Genomic DNA, 20,381 nt, shown 5'->3' with positions numbered 1-20,381 from the left:
CAACTATTTATATAATTGATTAATCATTATTTTGTAACTACATATGTCAACGATTTGCTGATTTCAGCTTCTTTAATGTGAGGATTTGATGCTTCTCTTCATTAAATATGACAGTAAAATTACGTTTTTTTTGTTTTGTTGGTTGGATGAAACACGTTACTTATGTGAACCTGGGCTCGGGGAAGAAACATTTTCACTAATTTAATAACTAAGAAAGTAATTAACAGATTGATAATGACACTCATAGACACAGCTGTGATTGTTAGTGTTGAAATGTTTGATCTCTCCTTTTCAAGACTACTTCTTAAATCATCAGAAGATTTTCATACTTATCTTCAGTCTCTTTTGCTAATGCCTCCCCTTCTTCTCCCGTACACGACTTCAAACACACGCACATCATCATCAATACCTATATTGACTGCTTGCCAGGGTACAATGGGCTCAGATAGCAGATATGCTGTAACTAATTACCCTCGGACACCCGTGGGGAATACAGATCACACCAACAGGCAAACAGCTCTCAGCACACTGGTTTGACGTCTGTATCATCATCACAGCAAGGGAAATAATCAATAATCACGCTGGCTGCATTTGTTAATGCAGAGTGAGGTGTGTGTGTGTGTGTGTGTGTGTGTGTGTGTGTGTGTGTGTGTGTGTTGGGGGGGGGGGGTTCATCTTTCCGCTGTTTAGTGAAGCATATAAGCTGTTTCGTAGTTGCCCCCCAAAAGAAAACACTGCTCCCATGTGCCTTTCAAATAACACAACAGCCCAATCCGCAGACACTAACGCCTCCATGCTTCCATCTAAACACCTCTCTCAGGTCAGGTCAGCTTTTTCCAGCTACCCACTATTATCACTTTTCTTATCGTCTCCCTGAATATGCATACAGCAGTGGAGGCTTCTGATTGATAATCCTAATTAGAAATTAAGGCGTGTTTGCTAAACAGCAGTCTGATGGATGGGCTGATGTTGAGCTCATACTGCTTACTATGCTGCTCTACTTTATTTAATGAGATGCCTGCAGTAGGTCCAAACTAAACAGTTTATTTAGGTCTGACTTAGTGAGCCTTACATTGTCCTTACTTAACAGCATGATGGGTTTGCTTTGAGTGCACAATGATACGCATTTACATCAAGAAGTGTATTTTAAGCTAATAAACATGACTGCGCACAGGTTTTTCATTAAACTATGTACACAAGAAAAGAGGGGACCATAATGACATAATGAATTCTTTTCATTTTTCTTTCTCAGCTGTAGAAATCCAATCAAAGAACTTGCCTCTCAAGCTTTTCGATCTTTCTGAACTGACACATTTTCAGTGCTCAAGATCTTCCTCCCTGCAGTCACATCACAAGCTCACACATATTTCTGTCACACTTTGTGTTGTCACAACTTCGACTCATAAGACCGTCCACTTGTTTTTCTGAGTCATCGAGTCTTTCCTGCTTTAGTATGGCGACCTCAATTAACTCATCAAGTTTTCAAATTGCTGTCTCAGAAATTTAAAGTGCATTTTAAAGGCGCAACCAAAGAGTAACCCTGGTTTATCAAGGGAAGAGGAGCTGGAAATTGAGGGGAAATAGCAATATTCATAGCACATTACATATCAATCGGCCAGCAATTTCTTATTTCAGTTGTTAATTCTCTATTTCTGTGTCATCTATCTCCTCATTTCTGTGTCTCTCTTCCTCAGTCTCCGTCAGCGTCTTACCCTCTGAAAAGCTGATGAGCCCCAGTAGGTGCAGCAGCTTGATCGAAGCGAACACCAGCACCACGATGCCCACCGTCTGCAGCCCCTCTGTCTCCCAGATCGCACTCAGCATCGCTCCACCCTCGGCCCACTCCTGGCCACCATACCCCGACCCGAACCCGGAGCCCGAGCCGGCCTCCTCGCCCTCGGGGCCGCCGCCAGGACCAGCGCTCCCACCCGGCCCTGCACTCCAGTTCCCCTGCACCCACTCCAGCGCTACACCGGCCCACGCGCAAGGGCCGGGTGCCTCCTGGCACCCGACTACTGCCCCCTCGCTCCCTAAATCCAGTCTGGGTAAGAGTAAGATGGGAGGAAGTCAAGAGCAAGAACTATAGGCCGCAGGTTTGTGAGGAGCCAGAAGTCATTAAGGATCTCTCCGATCTCGAGGGGTCACTGAGATTTTAAACAGCTGACTCAAAGAGGAATGAAGTCCACACGTGCTGATCTCAATGCTTTCTTCTTTTCCCCGCAAATGAGGAGATGTGTGAAAGCAGCGGAAAAGCAAGGAGAGCAAACTCTGTTCTCCTCTGACAGTTTGTGGCTCTCCCTCTCGCTCTTTCGGGCACGCTGACTGCCTCGCTGCAAAGTAAAGGGAGGGAAGATGAGAGGGAGTGGATATGAGTGAGGGAGGGGAGATGAGACAGAGGCAAAGGGGAGGTGTGGCGCTACAGTGGAAGATGCACAACCTCTCGTGAGCTACACATGTTCACATAAACACATTTGGAAACAGCTCCTAAAATGCAAAAAGCACTGAATGACAGCACAGGATGTCAGACATTGCATTTTAACAGCATGTTAATTTGGAGTTATTGTGTATGTTTGTGTTTAGACACTAACACTGTGTAGCCATATCATGAAAGCATGAAAATTTCACTATCAGGCAATAAGATGGTGAGGAAAAATAAGAGGGAAAAACAGGATGGATGCTTTCTTACATTCATTATAATCTTTAATTAAACAGACAAAATAAATATCTCATGCATGCGTCAAACTACTGCTAAAAAGAGGCTTACCCATAAGGTCATTTTTTTAATTTAAAGGGTTAAACGTATGAGACAATACCAATGCTTCCACACAAAACAGTAAAGCCAGAATGGAAAAAAAGAGAACTGTACTGTAATGGCAATGAAAGTGATGGGGGGAAAGTATTGATCTACACCACTTCAATAAATGCAACCACTTGTTTTCAAGAGGAGTTTGACTCCACTGCGATGTGGTGGACTGATGACTAGAACAAACAGCGTGTGAGTGATTGTGTGTGTGTGTGAGAGAGTGAGGCTGATTCATGTAGTCAGTGTTTACTGCAAATGAGTGAAGACACCACCATCTACTGTCCCTGTGTAGATTGTCACCACTACCAGTTCAATAATTTCTTTACAAATCTATAGAAAACAGTGTCTGAAACAAGTGAATTTTGTTTGCAAATAAATTTTATTTAATCCATCCATTTACTGCATGATTCCTGTTTTCATTCATTTGCAACTCTGAAGAGTGTTTTGCCAATTTTTAGCCACAGAAACATCCTCTGCTGCGTTTTTTCTGCTTTTATTCCAATGAAATCAGCCGTACATCCTTGAAGGAAATGGACAAAGCTCACATTATTACAATCGTCACGGCAGCGTATTATTTTAGCGCTGTGAAAGAAGCAGTTACTCAATTGCTCTATGATAAATGTTCAATAAGAAGCAGCTTATTCCAGTGATGGAAGAACTCACAAGCGTTCATTAACATTCAGTCCATCTGCTTAGCTCTTTTCTGAACAACACAGAATGGAAAATGAGGGACATAATTCTGCTTTTGAAAATCATCTTTGTGAATAATTTAGCATGATGCCATTTGAAAAAGAAAATAATATTCAGCAGACACATCCTATTTAATCTGGATGGCCCCTGGCCGTGTGAAGAGTCATTGCTATGTGAGTCTCATCCACACAGAATGTGAAAAATACACACTGACAATAAGACTGCATGGATTTGTGGGAAATATGACGTAAGGGTTAAAAGGGTCATTTTGTACGCATTAACCAAGGGCAGCGTGTTGTTCTTAAAAGTGGATTTTTTAGACAACAATGTAGTGACGTGTGCTTCCTGGTTGTGAAATTAGCTTGTTCCAGTAAAGAGTGACTGCAGAGTCGCCACTATGAACAGACCTTCCATTGTTATTGATCAACATGAGCCTATAGATTCTCTTTATCTAAGGGATATCAGCCAGGGAAACATTACTTCCAGATTATATAATCATAAAATTGCCAGATTGTCCATACTGCAGATGAGGGGATAGCAAAGACATTTTGATTAAACATTAAAGCTGTTATATTATATTTTCATATTAACTATTGATCAATGGACTAGCCTATGTGCAGTTGTAGTTTCTAGTGATGAGCCAATTATTTTTCTCCGGAGTTGGTAGAGACCAAAATTTGACTTAAAAGAGAGTGAATATTGGACTTAATTCAGCAAGGGACCAGAATCAACTTCAAATGAATGCTAATGTTGCCCTGTGTCTGCTGGATATCTAAATTAGCAATTATTTGCTAACACGTTCACCGTATAAACTTTAAAGGGAACTATCAGCTCGTTTCCATTGCCCCCAAATGGCCAAAACTGCAGTTACTGCAGGCTTAACTACTTGTGATAGCAGCTAGAGAAGAAATATCAAATGTTTTTCTTCATTCTGTTTAGTACTTCGCAAGAAGCACCAAATGTGGCAGAATGCTAAAAAAAAAAAAAGAGTTGCTGGTGTGGTTCAAAGCATTAGCCAGCTGTCATGTACAGTGCAGTGTATTAAATATAAGTTGAACTGTTGGATGCTTCAGCGACTCCGGGGCAACAACATCCAGCTCACAGGGGTGCTGCCAACATGTGGGCACTGGCACTACATCAATAAAGCCACAGTCACATCACATAGCCATTCAAGCCACATGCGCAGCGGCCAGCAGAGGCCTCAGTTTCCTGAATGCAGCCAAGTTTCCCAAAGCCAGGGGGATGCATTGGCTCGGGCCTCACTCAGAGCCATGGCTTGGCTCTCCAAGCAGTCCCTGGTAGACTGATGGTTAATAAAACATGTAGGAATGATCGACCATTCATAACCATTCTCCAGCACAGAAATATTATATCCAACCAATAAATTACACAATGAGCGTGGTGAGTGGATGAGACATAGGAGGTGCGTTTTTTTTTGTGCCACAGAGTGTCCATTCAACTATTACAGGAGCCATGATTCTATCAGTGCTGCTGAAAGGTAAATATTACACCCCACATCTCGCTCCATTTATGTCCAACAAATTCTGGACAATCACCATTCTAGCACCGTTGCAACATGGCAGGTCTGACAGATGGAGAACCAAAAAATTCAGCGTTTATGGACCCGACAAGGCTATTTTGTTTTGGAAGATTCAAATTACAAAATGATTTTGTATTTAAATTGGAAAAAGACAATGGGACATGTTGAGTGTTTGACATTTCTATGATGTGAAACAATGAGGAAAAAAAGGGCTCTTGAATTAAGTATGGAGGGCTCTTAAGAATATTGATGACTCAATGATGTTTACCACTAAGAGCACTACAGCGTCATACTTCTGTAAATAATTTAAAGTTGAAACAATTTGCATGTGCTTTATCGGTTATTTTCAAGATTAACTTATATAATTCTGGATTTTCTGGATCTAAAAAAAGCATACAAAATATGTTTTCCACTATTCACCACAGCTGACACTAAATAAGGTCCTCTTGTCAGAAAAAAAAAAAAAAAAAAAGTTATTTGGCTGTTTTTGTTTGTGTCATGGACATACAAGTGACCAGCCACATGGACTTAAATGGACCAAAATACCTTTGTAGTGGAGAAACATTTGTCAGACATATACTTACATATAACATTATATTGCCAAGAAAGTTTGTCTCCTGCCCCAAGCCACAAAAAGGTTCCCTTCCCTAAAGAATATTATTATAATATTATTATAATCATCCTACCCGAAGAACTCATCAGAAATGAAGGATATTTCATTAAAAAGTCCTGCCCCTAAATCATCAATTAACAAGCAATAAATGGGAAATGGACTTGGTCTTTAATCTCACCTAAATCACACAAAAATCATTATTATTTCTATAGCTAATGATGGTTGAGTACCTGAATGTACATTAAATGAAGTAAAAATGCCATAATATCACAGTCTATTGTGCATTGCTTAGACTCCCATGCCTTCTTTTAAGTGTCTGGTGGAAATGCAGATTTCTAAAGAAACATCTTGCAGCCATTCATTTTGTAAACACTGCTCACACAATTTGCTTTGTAGGAGGAGGGGCAAACTTCTGTGGTTGTGAACTGGCCTATAAAAGAATACTTAAACACAACTTTGGCACAGGTTTGCCTGCTCTTTTCGGACAGTGTTTTCCCCACTACCACCAGCAATAATTTTGTCAACCGTCTCAATTTCAGTCATAGAAATAGAAAAAAAACATGTATGAAATGATGTTACGGCTGTCACTTAAGAGATCAGGAGATGCTAGTTCATGATGATCCAATGATAAATACCATCAGAATCCTGCAGTCCTTTAAATTCATTTCAATGTAGTTTGAAAAACACATTAGTCTATATGGTAGTTCTATTTTCGATTGCTTCTGGTACAGCCTATGTGTACATCTACTGAGCTGTAAAAATGTCAGATACAAGAGTGTATGTCTACTGTGATCTTCTCGAACATTGTGGCCTAATGACGTCCATGGAATTAGTCTACTGTACTTCTCGATATCTGTTTATGTCAACAGATAGATACATGCCTTTTAAAAACACATCCAATCACTTGTTGACAGCTTGAACCACCCATGCACCACATGCCGTCGTGTCTTCAACGAGGGGTTTTAAAAGACCTTGTCCATCCTCCGTAACCTCTGACGGGTGGAATCTCTAACTAATCACAGTCTGAAATGTCAAGCTGCACTGAGGTCCAGCGTGTCACCATCTCTGTATGTAGCCCCAATTCCTTATCTGTGTAATGAACAGGCTAAGTCAGAGTGACAAACCTGCAGCCCTTGTTCATCTGCCTCAGTGGACTGATCGTCTTCGATCTTGGGAATAATACACATATTCCTCACTGATCGCAGCCACATGTCTCGCCACTTTCCATCCTCAGTACTTTTTGTCTGGGTAGAGTGGACACAATATGATATATATAGAAAAGAAAAACCAAACTGAAAAACTATCTATTATATGCAAACTAGCCTAAAATTTACACTTGTAGGCCATGATGAGAACACTTTCCTTCCAAACAGCTTTGACTGTTTGGTAAACAGTGTAGAATGGTAAATTTGATAAAAGCAAACACCACAGGCGCAGGAGGAATTTAAAATCCTTTCCTGAGAATGTAATGTTTTCTTCACACAGCGACACATGCCGCTTACCAAACAACCCCCGAGGAGAACAACATTTCCATTAAGTATTGGACAAGTGTTATCTTTTCTTGAGGCACAAAGCGAACCTCTGTGAAAATACAGGATCAAGAAGAGGGAAGCAGGCTTCAACGTAACCGTCATCAATCAAAGCGGAGCCGATCAGTGGACGGGCAAAGAGGCGAGGATGAGATTGTCCCGCGGTTTACAGATCAGTTTAGGGTATAAGTGGGTGATATAATTAGGCGACACCTGCAGCGATTTGCTCAGGCATGCAAAGCACATTAGTGTTTGGGTTGTGTTTTCCGAGGCACATTTAAATGAGGCTGTCATATTTACCGAAGCGACACCTGTGAAGGGGAAGGCAATTATAAGCTGTGAACCGGGGCAACCCTCAGTGAAGTGGCATGTGCAATCAACCGTGGAGTGCCACGGGGTGACTCTGAAACTGAGGACTTACTTTGTGGACTCTGGATAACACTGGTTCACTCTGCACGGAGTGTGTGCATACAAGTATTGGCAATTTGCAAATTTCAAGCCTTAAACCTCTATATAAACTCCACCCAAATGATCGAAGGTATCGACAAATAATATAGAAACCGTCAGTCAGTCCATTGAATTTGTAGAATGTGTATTTGTAGCTCCTGTGGTCATCGTTCAAGGTTGGATGGGTAGCAAACCCATGAGCTTGCCCACTCTGGGCTGATCATTGTCACCTGTTTGTACGTTAAGAATGTGTCTTGTAAAAGGCAATGGGCCAATTTACGATGCATCATCAAAATTCAATAACTGTTATGATTAATTTTGTAAGTCAATTGTCTAGTATCAATATTATCTGATATTTAAAAGATATGTATTTCTACATGAGACTCAGAGAGAATTAGTTGAGAAAAGAACTCATAATTAATGATGAAAATGATTGTTGCAGCCATGGCATTGTGGCAAAGAAGGCTAGTTGAAAATGTGGCGACGCATACCCTAACATGCAGCATGCAGTTGCACAACTTTCATCTAGATTTTGCACCCTCTACAAAATCCTGGGCCTGCCCATGTCTAAACTTATATTGGGCCTCTATACTCAGTGTTCTTAAGGACATCACAGGAATAACCACCCCACAGAACCGAGAGTAACCCTACTGGGCGACGCATCTAGGATAAAAGTAATTAAAAATAAACTCAAATTTATTGTCACACTTATCAGTCTGAACGCTGACTGACCTTGTATCTATTTCCTAATTATTTTGTACACTGTCATGTTATAAAACTAATAAAGATAATGTTGAACAAAATTGCAACTCTGATCCACAGAAATATGCTAAATAAGCAGAAAGGAGACAGAATTGCAAATGTGCCAAATTTGTGTGGGAAAAAAGATTGAATACTTTATTTTAGTGTAACCCAGGGTTACCTAGGATTAAAATTTGCTCCAAATGCTTTGTGTTGTACTGTATCTCGTGTAAAGCCCAGCATAGTGAATGCCATTCATTTTCACAACACATGCCAGCCTTCTCTCTACAGCAGGACCCCTAGATTTTTATCAGCATCCCAATTCATTCCAGACAATTCCTTTTAGTGTAAAAAGGGAAAAGTCAATGGTACTGTCTGCAAACGGACAGTACCACAAAGCTCAGGGCAGTGCCTGGAGCTGATAACATCGACCTGCCGTGCCTTAGCCATATTAGCTCTGGCACGGCTACCTGACAGCTCAACGCGGACAACATGTAGAGGCAAAGATCAGACAGCCTGTCATCTGTTGTACGGCGCGCCATCCTTCAGCTGCAAAGTGCCAGTCAAATTGAACTTCGAGTGCAAAGGTGAAGGGGGATATGCATTAGCAGGAACCGTAAAAAGAGAGAAGACAAGGGCGACATAAAATTGCAGACAGAGTACAGGACAACTGGAGCCACTGTCCAGAGGATGAAATATGACAAGCATAGTTCATCAGGAACACACGGACGCTGAGGGGAAATCAATACAGGTGGTTATTTCTTGAAGGAACCATGAATTTGGGTACACAACTGTTGAGCTTGAGCGCTTTTGCTTGGTCAACATGAGAACCGTGGAAAAGTAGAGAGAGAGTAAATGGGTTCATTTATGAAAAGATTAATATTAAGTAAAGTGTACAGTCAGGGATTAAGTCAAGGTACTGTTCATATATCTTTGCAAAAGACCTTGATTTGACTGATTAAACCAAAGACCAATCATGAGTGAATATTGGATATGAGGACTCCACTGGGATGGCCATGTTGGTCTGCCCTGTAATATCAAATGTACACTGCTATGGGGCAAACATCATCTTCCACTTTATTGTATCCTGATTCACGATTAGGAAAGAAATAAAAAATGTTTTACTTGCACCCTTCAAGTCAGGATAAACAGTGAACTCATCAAGAACATAATGGGGAAAAAAAAGAAATCTACATTTTGCTTAATATTCCAAGAAAGCAGTATTCCTGAGGCAACCCTTGGTGTAGGTGTTAATAATCTCCCACTACTAAATATTCCGGTATTCAAATATGCCTCACTCCTAGTTAATTGTGTGGAGACATCCCTTGCCAAAACATTGTTAAATGAGAGAAAATTATTTATTGGAGTTATTTTGTTCATAGATGACCCTATAGAGAAACACATTTAAAAAAAGCTAAAGAAAATTACACACCATGAGTGACAGTGTAAATTTAATTGTGTTGAGCCCTGTGGCAGAGGTACCTGAAGTTACTGTCAAGCTGTTTCCTGAAAATGTCTTTTAGAGAGATGCAATATTACATGTAAGGCATGTCATAAAATACAAGTAGGTACACAGTGACAATGCCATAGTATGGGTTAGTAACACAACTAACCTTTTCTAATTATTATTCATCATGAAAATACAGAATCTAATGTCTGGAACTCTCTAGTTTAGTAACAGTGGAGAAAGTTGCACCAAACCTCGCAACAATAAATAGAACCATATTTGTGTGTGGCACACACGTGTTATAGTGGGAGGTGGCAAAATAATGGGTGAGAACTTTGCACAAATACGGAAGCTGAAGCAAACTGAGTCTGTGAAGCAAAAGTCAAAACAAGTTCCCAAGACCCAAGACTAACTACAATCAGAAACTCAGAGTATTAGAGGAAACACGTGATATTTAATGCTTCACACAGATTAAAACTGTCAAACATTTCCTTTATTAGGAAGGTTGGTTAATAGCAAAACTGAGTTTTATTTCAGTCTTACTTCCTATAAGAATCATCGACTTGCTCAGCAATGACTTGATTTTAAAGGGATATTATGTAGTTTTCAGGGGCCACTAGTGGTGCGGTTCTAAGATTGCAACCAGGCGTGTGCTTGTACGCACGCCGGCTTGAAGTCATGAGCGAGCATAATCCGAAACACAACCGCTTACATACAGAAATCCTGCAATAAACGCAGGAACACCAGCATGCAGGCTGTGGCTTTTCACTCAGACATGTTCAGGCTCTGTTACTTCAACGTTCCCGTCTCAGAGGCAGATCAACACCGGCTCCGCACCTTTCATTCAGCGCAGCGAGCCGCATATCGGCTCAATACTCCCGAAAGAAGGCAGAGTGACAGCGGCTATAGACAGACAGGGAGAACAGACAGAGCTGGAAACTCAGGTAAACTCCCACTGCAATGTTACAGTAATAGTTTTATCAGCTGTAGGTTGAACTAATCCATTCTCGTTACATGATAACGGTGCATTTACTGCATTTAGCCAAGGTGCTACAGCGTTAGCTCACCTGCTGCTTTCAGTAACTATCTTTACTATCTGTGAATCTGTCACCGCAGGCTCAGCAATGTCAGCACAGCTACATGTACTGGATGATAATGAAACGGTTAGTGAGCTGGACTGAATATTATAATACGATTGTGTCAGACTTTTATAACAGTTAGACCGCAGTCAGTAACTTTACTGTAACTAGTGTTAGTGGATGGCTCTTCTCTGGGTTGTTGTGACCGTTTTGTTGCAGTGTTTTATGTTATGTGGGTCACGTTAGTTAACTACAGCAACTGAGGTGGAGAAGCTGTTTACCTGAGTATCGGTAAAACCACAATAAACATAAACTGAATGTTATGAAGAAAACAGCGGCAGGTCCGAGCCACTGTAGGGTTAGCTGGTTGCATCACTATAGGCTACCTTTAGTAAACAGATCGTTCCACATTTTCTTTTTTACCATTACATCCTTTCCTGCAGGCTAAATCAACAGTGGCACACACAGGATAGTAACATGGGTCGTGTTAGTCGGTAAAGTAATGTGGAAAGCTAACATTATATAACTTTGCACCGGATAACATTAGCACTTTGGTGTGTGTACGTGTAATTATAATGTTTATGAGATGCAGACACCATTTTTACATGATTCTTCATATTGTGGTTTACATTGTATAAAGTATAAAAACACTATTTCCATCTAAGTTTTATGATCGATTTTAGAGGGCGGACAGGGTAGCAGATTTAAAGTCTTGCTTTCTGCATAAAACTCTTCTCTCTCCTGACAAACTGCAGTTCTTGCTGTTTGGACCAAATAAAAGGGTTGTAAAACAAATACGTAACTTGCAAATCCTCACTGCAATTACAAGAGTTCATACTGCAAGAAATGGGACGTTTGGAGAGCCATTTCTAAGCCAGCAGAGGAGGCATCAGTTAATGCGAACAAGCTAAAATAAATGCTCAGTGAATCAGGCTTATTAGTAACTCTGCTAATGTTAAACGTGTAAACAGGTCATGGTTGTTCAAATACTGAAACAGACGGTCCAAACCTGCTTGTTGCTGAAGCGTTTGAAGTGTTCATTTCACAGACACTCATGACATTATTTATACTTAATATAAAGTGTGTTAGCTTATTCATTAGCTTATGTATTCTCAAAGTGTTTTTCTATCACGGCAGAAAACAATCTGGCCTTTTACAAGTCTGGAACAAATTACCGCAGCGTGAACGTGGATCAGGCACTACTAGCTCCATTATCTTTTGCCATGACTGATGACGGCGTAAAGCTAATGCATGTGGAAACACCGCTAACAGTGTTTAATTCAGTGGAAAGCTATGAGGTACAACATTATGCCTGTAATACTTGGCTGAGACACCAGGCTATAAAAACAGTTTTTTATGCTCCTTCACTGAATAATATCAAACTAATTTGTTTAGCATGTAAAAATAAGGCAATAAAGAGCACATTAGCAATGCTAACATAAAAGGGAATTATAGTTCAAATATTAAAAAAGAAAACAAATTTCTCACTGAATGCACACACAGAACAACAAGTTTATTTAACCTGCTCTACTCGAGCACTGGCTTCTCTGTTATCTTCCCATTTCTGCTACTGTATTCTAGACACTGATGACTGCTAAAATGTGAAATGTAATTGTCGCATCATTCCTGTAATGTTGGAAATCTTGTGTTTTAATATCACTTGTGCCTCCGTTAGTATAGCCCCCCCCCAGTAGTAGCAGTAAGTTTGCTACATTACACAAGCCCTCTTGGCTTTTTTAGTTCAATAAATAAACTAAATAAACTCACAAAATGCCATGAAAGGAGTTTAAATTCTTACACATTGTACCTTTAAGATGCCTGGTCAGATGATGTCAAAACTCAGGCCTTACAATCATCCTTCTACAAGTTGATGTCACTACATTTTGTGATTTGTTGGTTACTTTTACATGTTTTGACATTTATTTAAGTGGTCAGCTGTTGTATGATGTTCTGTCAAGCAGTGCATTTTTACTGTGTACAATATTATGTCTGATTTCCATGTGCTTTGTTACACTGTAAATAAAAAGAGCAATATTAACTTAGCTTATAAGATAATATTCTTAATAACCAAAACTAAACTGATGATCTACACAGAACTACAGAGTATTCGTTTTCTTTTAGTAGCTGTCAAAAACAGTGCGAAAAACCCCAGGCCGTGTTATTATATTGGCTCTCCACTTCCACGCTGGACCAGCAGCTGGTGTGACTGGCTGAGGCTGACAGTAAGCTTTGGTTCCCTCTGCTGGCACATCTGCTAACTCTCACATGTACTTCAATCAAAGAGAATGTTTACGAAATTCAAGGTTCAATCTTGTTAAATAGGCGGCTACTTGAGAATCCAAACATTAGTTGTTTTTTTTTTCTTCATCCCCCCAACTTAAAAATGAGCGCTTTAGCTCAAAGAACAGTGCTTTTAATATATTTATGAGCTTATATTTTGTCAGTGCTGATCTTTTGTTTGTTGGTTCTTTGGTTATGACAGAAGAAGGGCCTCCAGCTTGGTGTTTTATTATTTTCTTTGGCACACAAAACTACTGTAATATGTTGTTTCATTATCCATAAAAGTAACAGTACGTGATTTCTTTCAACTACCACTCTGTATGTGTCTCTTATTACAATACGTCACGTGTTGTAAAGCACCCGTATGCATTAACACATAGTCTTAGCGTCTTTTACTCCATTGTTCATTCACATGAGTAAATATTAGGTTCCTCTATGCATGTAAATCACATGCTTTTTGTGAGAAACAGGAATGTGGAAGAGTTTTGTTCAAATCATCACATATGTCTCCCTGAGCAGTTTGAACTGGATCCATTTATGCTCTTGTTTACTTTGAATTCTCTACTTAATAACAGAAACCCATTTGGTGCCTTGAATCACAGGTTCATATCACACCAATGTACCACACGCTGCTTCAGAAAAAAAGAAACTTAGTGAATCTAAGGCACAAAGAATATACAGCGCGATCAATAAAGGCAGCCCAGTCGCTTCAGTAAGGATTCATAGGAAGTAGAACAATGGGTTGATAATGTGTCACAGTCATGTCTTAAGATATACATTAGCTCTAAAAACACATCATACAGTATAGCATCCAGGTGACTCGACTCGATGGAGTGACAGGTGAGCCTGGTGGCTAATTTAATTCTGCAGGTCGTTCCAGGGTCTCGGGGCCTTAACGACAAAAGCTCTCTACCCTTTTGACTCAGGGAAAAAACAGCAGGTTTTTGTTTTAGGAAAACTTCCTATAAAACTTGGTAAAAAGATTGCAATGTGTGTATGAGTAATTTTTGAACATTTACAGCCAATACTGTTCATTTTAGTTTCTATAATTGTGACATGAACTTTTCATACCGTTTCATCTCTAATGCCATGTGGTGTGAAACCTAAAGGTCAAATGGTGATGATGCAATAATTGGCTCTTAAAGGGCATGTATGTGTGGAAATTTTTTTTTTTTTTTAAATTGAAATAATTCCCCTCTCCCTGCAATTTGCAGTCAAAGAGTTGGAAGTATAAGTGACAATCTGCAAGTCACACCGTCAGCAGGGGAAGCCACAGAGTAATGAGCAGCTGTACACATTTCTGTTGTATTTTTGTGCTTGTTGGATTGTTTTTTCTAAATATCTGTTTTCATTAAGATACAAAAAAAAATGCATCTTAAGTTCAAAACTCAAATCTTTTCTTTTAGTGGGACCCCTGAACAGGCAACATTAAAAGTAAAATAACCCCACTTAAAATCTAAAAAGCTGTTACGGCTCTTTTTGCATGCTTACAGTTTGAGAGTGGGTACGCAACATTTGACTATACGCAGAAAGATTTCCATACAGACGGAAATATTAACCCTGCAAAATTTCACCATTTGGACGCTGCATCACTTTTCTGATAACTTTTCAAATTGATTAGCCCTTTCCTCTTCTTTAATAGTTTTGCTTACATGACATACGTATTTATCAAATAGGCTGCGTGTTCAATTAAAATGGTGATTATAATGGACATTCTGCCATAGAGCTGATTTAAAGGTTAGTATGCAAATTCCCTAACTTCCAGAAATCAATCATCATGTTTGTAGTGTAAGGGTAATTAAGAATTTAATCAAGATTTTCATTTCTTTTTCATTCACGTCATTTGATTGAATTTTTGGCATTGTAAATCATTTGCCACCTTTTTTCAAAGCTGAAATCTGCTATCTTTTTAATCCCAAATTTTTATGTAGTGTTATGGGAAAAAGCCTTTAAATGTGTGGAATTGTTCACATGGGTAGTATTTCCTTCTGTACTTTTTAACTAGAGGAAGGGGGGGGGCACATAATCAAAAAAGACAACCACCATCACAAACTTCTATGAGGCTTCGGTGACATTTTCACAATCCCACGTGTGAATGTTATTGTTGCTGTCTGCATGTTTTAAGTAGGCATTCCCATTTAAAAACATTACTGGGATTTTACACCAAAAAATGACATCACTACATTAAAAACCAATGAGTAGACACAGCATGAAATGCATTGAGTAAAAATTAAAATTACAATAATAAGCAAATATGTCAATTTTGAATCAACAAACAAGCAACTTTAACACCGTTTATCATCATCTTGCGTGTTGGAAGCGGTTTGTTCGACTCTCATTCGTGAAAGCCCAGCCGTAAGGCAAACAGCATGGCAGTTTGTACAGTAAGTAAAGAATATAAATAACAGGTTGTCTTGAGCACCAGAGAGACTCAACTCCTTAATATTAGATTCACACTTTAGAGGGAAAGAATCAGTGGGGCACCTTGACAAATCTCCAGTGGGCACATGTTCAACCATTATTTTCTGCCAAGCTACGTGGAAAACATGGAAAAGAAAGTGAAAACCAAAACAAAGTTTAACACAGTTTCACAGTTTTCACAGTAACTGCAATCAATATGCAGCATTTATGTGAGCACAAATCATTGCACTACTACTGACATAACTGCGGCAACTTTTCATCATTAAAATGAGACAAACTTCTTCTTCCCTCCTTCTTTACATTCACCTCATTGGCACACAACCTTATCTCCTTTTGATTTCATCCTTTTCATTCCAAGGTAACAAAAGCAAAGCAAATGCCATCATGGCATTGGCCAGCTCTTGCTCGTTAAGATCCTGGTTCTCAAGGTTCCAACTGCTGCAGCATTACATTCAGCCCACAACTGTCTCACTTTCATTTGGATAAACAAGTTAGCCAACCCACAGACGATGCAAGCGTTCACATCCAATCACATTTCATTCAAATTTAATAAACTAACCATCAAAGATGAAGCAGTGTCAAGATGCTACAAAGGCTGCTGGGTGTAAAAGTGAAAGCTTGAAATGATATTGCGATACAGTGAAAAGTCAAAAACAAAACAATTATAAGCATAATGTCAGATTATAACATTTAGCCTGCATGAGTCATCACGACTGCTGAGCCAATTATCAACAAAGTCAGGTGATTTGTGCAACATATTAAATTGAAATAGCTTGAGGGACACAAGCAGAGGCTGCCAAAGACTTTGGTTTGAGTGACAGACAGACAGTTGACCTTACAATCTTTTCAGGATATCTGTGAAAGGATCAGACTTGTAGTTTTTATAGCTGAAGGTGTCCACTATTCATATATTTGAACAAAGATGAGATGCTACAGATGGGAGCACCTCAGGCACTTTGTCTTAACAGACGTTAAACAAAAATAAACAGCTGATAACTTCCACTGCAGATGCTTCAGACAAACTCACAGTCAGTATACAGTCCCAACAAACTACACTCTATGGTTTAAACTAACAAAAGAAGAAGAAAAACACCTCATCCCTTCCAAACATTAAAAGGAGTTTGCAGTTTCCTTACCGTCATAGCCGTCTGCTAACAAACCAAACTGCTCCAGCACCTTAACAAAGAGGACCACTACCACCAGCACCGCAATCATTTCCAGTCCCTCCAAGTTCATAGTCAACATGTCGGACGGGTCACAGCCTGCCCATGGTCGTGCAGCACAGTCTGCAGGCCATTTAACTCCACTTAAGAGCCCTATATTCCTGGGTCTGAGGAGAGACCGGCACAAGTCAGAGAGGGACGGAGGGAGGGGGAGAAAGAAGTGTGTGGAAGAGAAAGGAAGGGGGGGGGGGGGGGGGGGAGAGGCAAGGATAAGGACGAGTGGGCGTGAGGAGAGAAAGAGGCAACGAGGAGAGGACCTGATCATTGTGACAAAGACAGAGTGAGAGAAATGTTGGACAGAATGCTTAAAAAGGAGAACGGGAGATGGTGCTGATCCACCAGTTGCTGTGGCGTACCGAATTATATCAACTATTAAATGCCATGACATTTGGTGCATGTTCCCCTCAGGAACCTTTTGTCTAGCACCATCATCAGATCAAATTTTTAATTTTGTCCAACTTTGACTTGTGACCTGTGAAACCGATGGCATTCCTATCAGCTCTACTTGTTTAGTGCTAATTATCAAATGTTAGCATGCTACCAGGCTTAACTAAGATGTTTAATATATGGTATATATGTAAGCATTATACCTGCTAAGCATCAGCATGTCAGCATGCTGATGCTTAGCTCACAGCCTCGCAGAGCGGCTAGCATAGCTGTAGACTCATAGTCTTGGTAAATAGACCTAACTTTTACACATCTATTTATTGAAATTATGTTAGTTACTTAATCATTTTGTGTATAGTTGCTGCTTTTTGTCCACTGTTTGCACATATATTTTCTGAATTAAATTTTGGTCTTTCTGTATGGCTTTGTTTCCTCTTTCCTCGCCTGACAATAATAAACCGTAACCTTAAGCTTTACTCTTGATTAGGGCAAAAAGGTCACTTGTCCTTGGAGGAAAATCATAGAGAGGCGTCCAAAATACCTGTGTTAATTAGAGGTCACCACATGTAGTGGCAAATTATAGATGGTCTTAGCCATGATGGATTCCATGTTTCAGAAAAAAAGGCCATTTAATTACACACAACAAACAATATAGGCCTATACGCAATTCAACACACATTATACAGATAAAAATATGTCTGCAGATGTGAATAATTAGCACACCTACAGTAGCATCTCCCCCTTGTCAGTTTTCTATAATAACAGCAGAAAAATCTATACTTTAAGAGATCACAATTAAGAGTGGTAAAGGATTGACCGACAACCTGTGAAGACATAATAATCCCCATATTATCTGTTGTCCCAAGAGAACAGAAGACAGTTTGAATAAGACTGTAAAGACACCTTACAGTACACCAAGGTGTATAGCAGCAAATAATAGCACAATTGCTGTAGTAATTGATGGATATAACACTTTGCAATTTGCCCAAGGCAATGATGTTAAAACATTTCCAATATTTCCCACCTTTTCAATATTTACTCAGTTAAGGAACTAATAAAGGGCATAACTGAGCTGAGACTCAACAAAGAAGTTGTGGGCGAAATGGTGTAAAATGTCAGGCCAAGAAATAACCCGCTTGTTAGACCTCATCATCACCCAGACTTAAAATAAAGCAGAAGGAGGACAAGGGAGAGGTCAGACAGAGAAAGACAACACGGCAGAGAAGAGAGGGACTCGACGGTAGCGAGTAGAAATGTCCCTGCGGTCAGCAGCAGGTGTCTGCTGGAGACAAAGAAAAATAATCCATCTGGTCTCTCCTGATTCTCTCAGTAGACAACACTATTTGTTTTGTATTTTTTAATTTCCAGTATTAAACATGATAGGTTAAAGTAACATGTCACCTTTTAAATGATCAAACAGTCTTCAGTCTACCTTTCAGATCAGAACATTTATTCCATTTTCTTCACTGCATCACATCCTATAGATACAAATTTCCACATTTTACAATGTCACTAAGTGTCTCTAAAATGGATGCATATAAACTTATGACAAAAGCAGATGAAAGGATCTTGTGGCTTCTATCAAATTTTCAAAATGAGCCCACACAAACCTTTTATTCAGAGCAATATCAACCACAGCCCAGTACACAAACACAGGAAGATCACACTTCCAAGACACTATTTGCATGCTTACCAAGAACCAAATCAAAAAGCTGTCCCACAGATAAGGTCTCTTGCAAACCCTCTCAGGGCTTGAAATGATTCCACATTCATCTTCACAGCCCATTAGTTCAAAGGAAATGGTTAGGACAGAGATTTACCATGGAAACAACCTCTGCTGATGCTCTGTTGGGCAGCTCATTTAGCCCACTATCTGGTTACTTTTCTTTATTTGTGGGTGCTAAGCAAGGGCCAAATATAGCTCCAGCGTGTGTGTGTGTGTTGTCTTTGGACATGACCGGACATCAGCTGCGTAGGAAGAGCCTTGAGAACAGGGGTTGCAAAGGTGAAAAGAAGGTGTGATAGATGTCTAGCAGACACAAGATGCAGCTAGACAGAGGTGAAAAGAACCTCGAGGGGTGTTTTAACTTGATATTATGTGGGATTTTACTTTCACACTAATATCAGAACATGGCCTAACCTCAAAGAAACTTTCCAACATCTGCTCTCCAGTCACCTCACAACTTCACATAGGGCGTAATCATATCTCTTGGCTAATGTTAATGAAAATAATCAAGGTTCGTGCATGTCATCAGCACACAGTTTGCTGTATCAATCAGGGTGTTACTGGTGATGAAGTTAATTGCCAGTGCGAAGCGGTGTGTTGGTTAAAGCTGGGAGCACGAACTTAACTGTAGGTGGCAGAGAACGCCTGAAGCACCTGCAAACTGGGTTATACAAGTATCATATGAGCGTGTCTCAGTCCAAAAATAACGTAAGATCTGTTCTAGACCGTACTCTGTAATATTTTTTACATTAATTATGCTGCTGAGTATTATACACTGAACAAAATTATAAACGCACCACTTTTGTTTAATAGGTATTGCCTCTGTCGCCAAAGCCTGATATCTTTTATTCCTCTGTGCCATAGAGCGCCACTGATGTCCAAAAACTATTGAAATGATTCACATTGTTGCACTAGGTGACATGTTCCTTTAATTACTATGAACATGGGCACTGTAGCTTTTGTTTTGGTCTCATACCCACATACCTGAATAATCACAAGAGAACCAATTTGTATTAATGCGCAGCTGAAATTGTCCCGAACAAATGCACTATTTCCACTTGTTTGAGTAACATTTTATAAAAACTAGAGTGCCCTGCTGTTTTAGGGAATTATTCCATTCTTTGAAAATTAAAGTATAACGTGTGACCCATTTATAAAGATCACCATCTTTGGTACGAACGAATTGGTGCTGAGAACCCTGGACAGATTGGGTAAGTAGGAATATTGAGAGATTAAGAGGATTGCCAGCCTAACCTATAATTTATTTTAATATAGTTAACTTATTGATGCACAGAAAGGGATTAATTATTTTCTTTATTCAGTCTGATTTTCAGCTAGAGACTTGCTTGTCTATGGAGACTAAATCATTTGACCGTCTCCTGTATCTATGGTATCTGCATGAAGCATACAATCAACTAGAAATGTCATTGTGTACAATTTCTCGACAACTACTCA

At 39.7% G+C, this 20,381-nt stretch overlaps 1 protein-coding gene across 6 annotated transcripts in view; it reads right to left on the bottom strand.

Annotated features, from left to right (window-relative positions):
• kcnip4 (Kv channel interacting protein 4) overlaps positions 1-20,381 on the bottom strand; it is a 142,588-nt gene that overhangs the window by 29,955 nt on the left and 92,252 nt on the right. The window contains exon 1 of one of the 6 annotated variants that reach the window (XM_038730686.1): positions 1,713-2,270. The exons of the other annotated variants lie outside the window; for them this stretch is intronic. Coding sequence (XP_038586614.1) covers positions 1,713-1,824 — 112 coding nt within the window. The 5' untranslated portion in view covers positions 1,825-2,270. Of the gene's footprint in view, positions 1-1,712; positions 2,271-20,381 lie in introns of those variants that run through there. 6 annotated transcript variants of the gene reach the window in all.

Source organism: Micropterus salmoides, unplaced genomic scaffold (assembly GCF_014851395.1).
Source record: "Micropterus salmoides isolate LMB-PRFRI ecotype aquatic unplaced genomic scaffold, ASM1485139v1 Ms_hic_scaffold_2, whole genome shotgun sequence".
NCBI lineage: Eukaryota > Metazoa > Chordata > Actinopteri > Centrarchiformes > Centrarchidae > Micropterus > Micropterus salmoides.
Note: the sequence above shows the minus strand (reverse complement) of the source record. Positions and strands in the feature narration are given on the sequence as shown.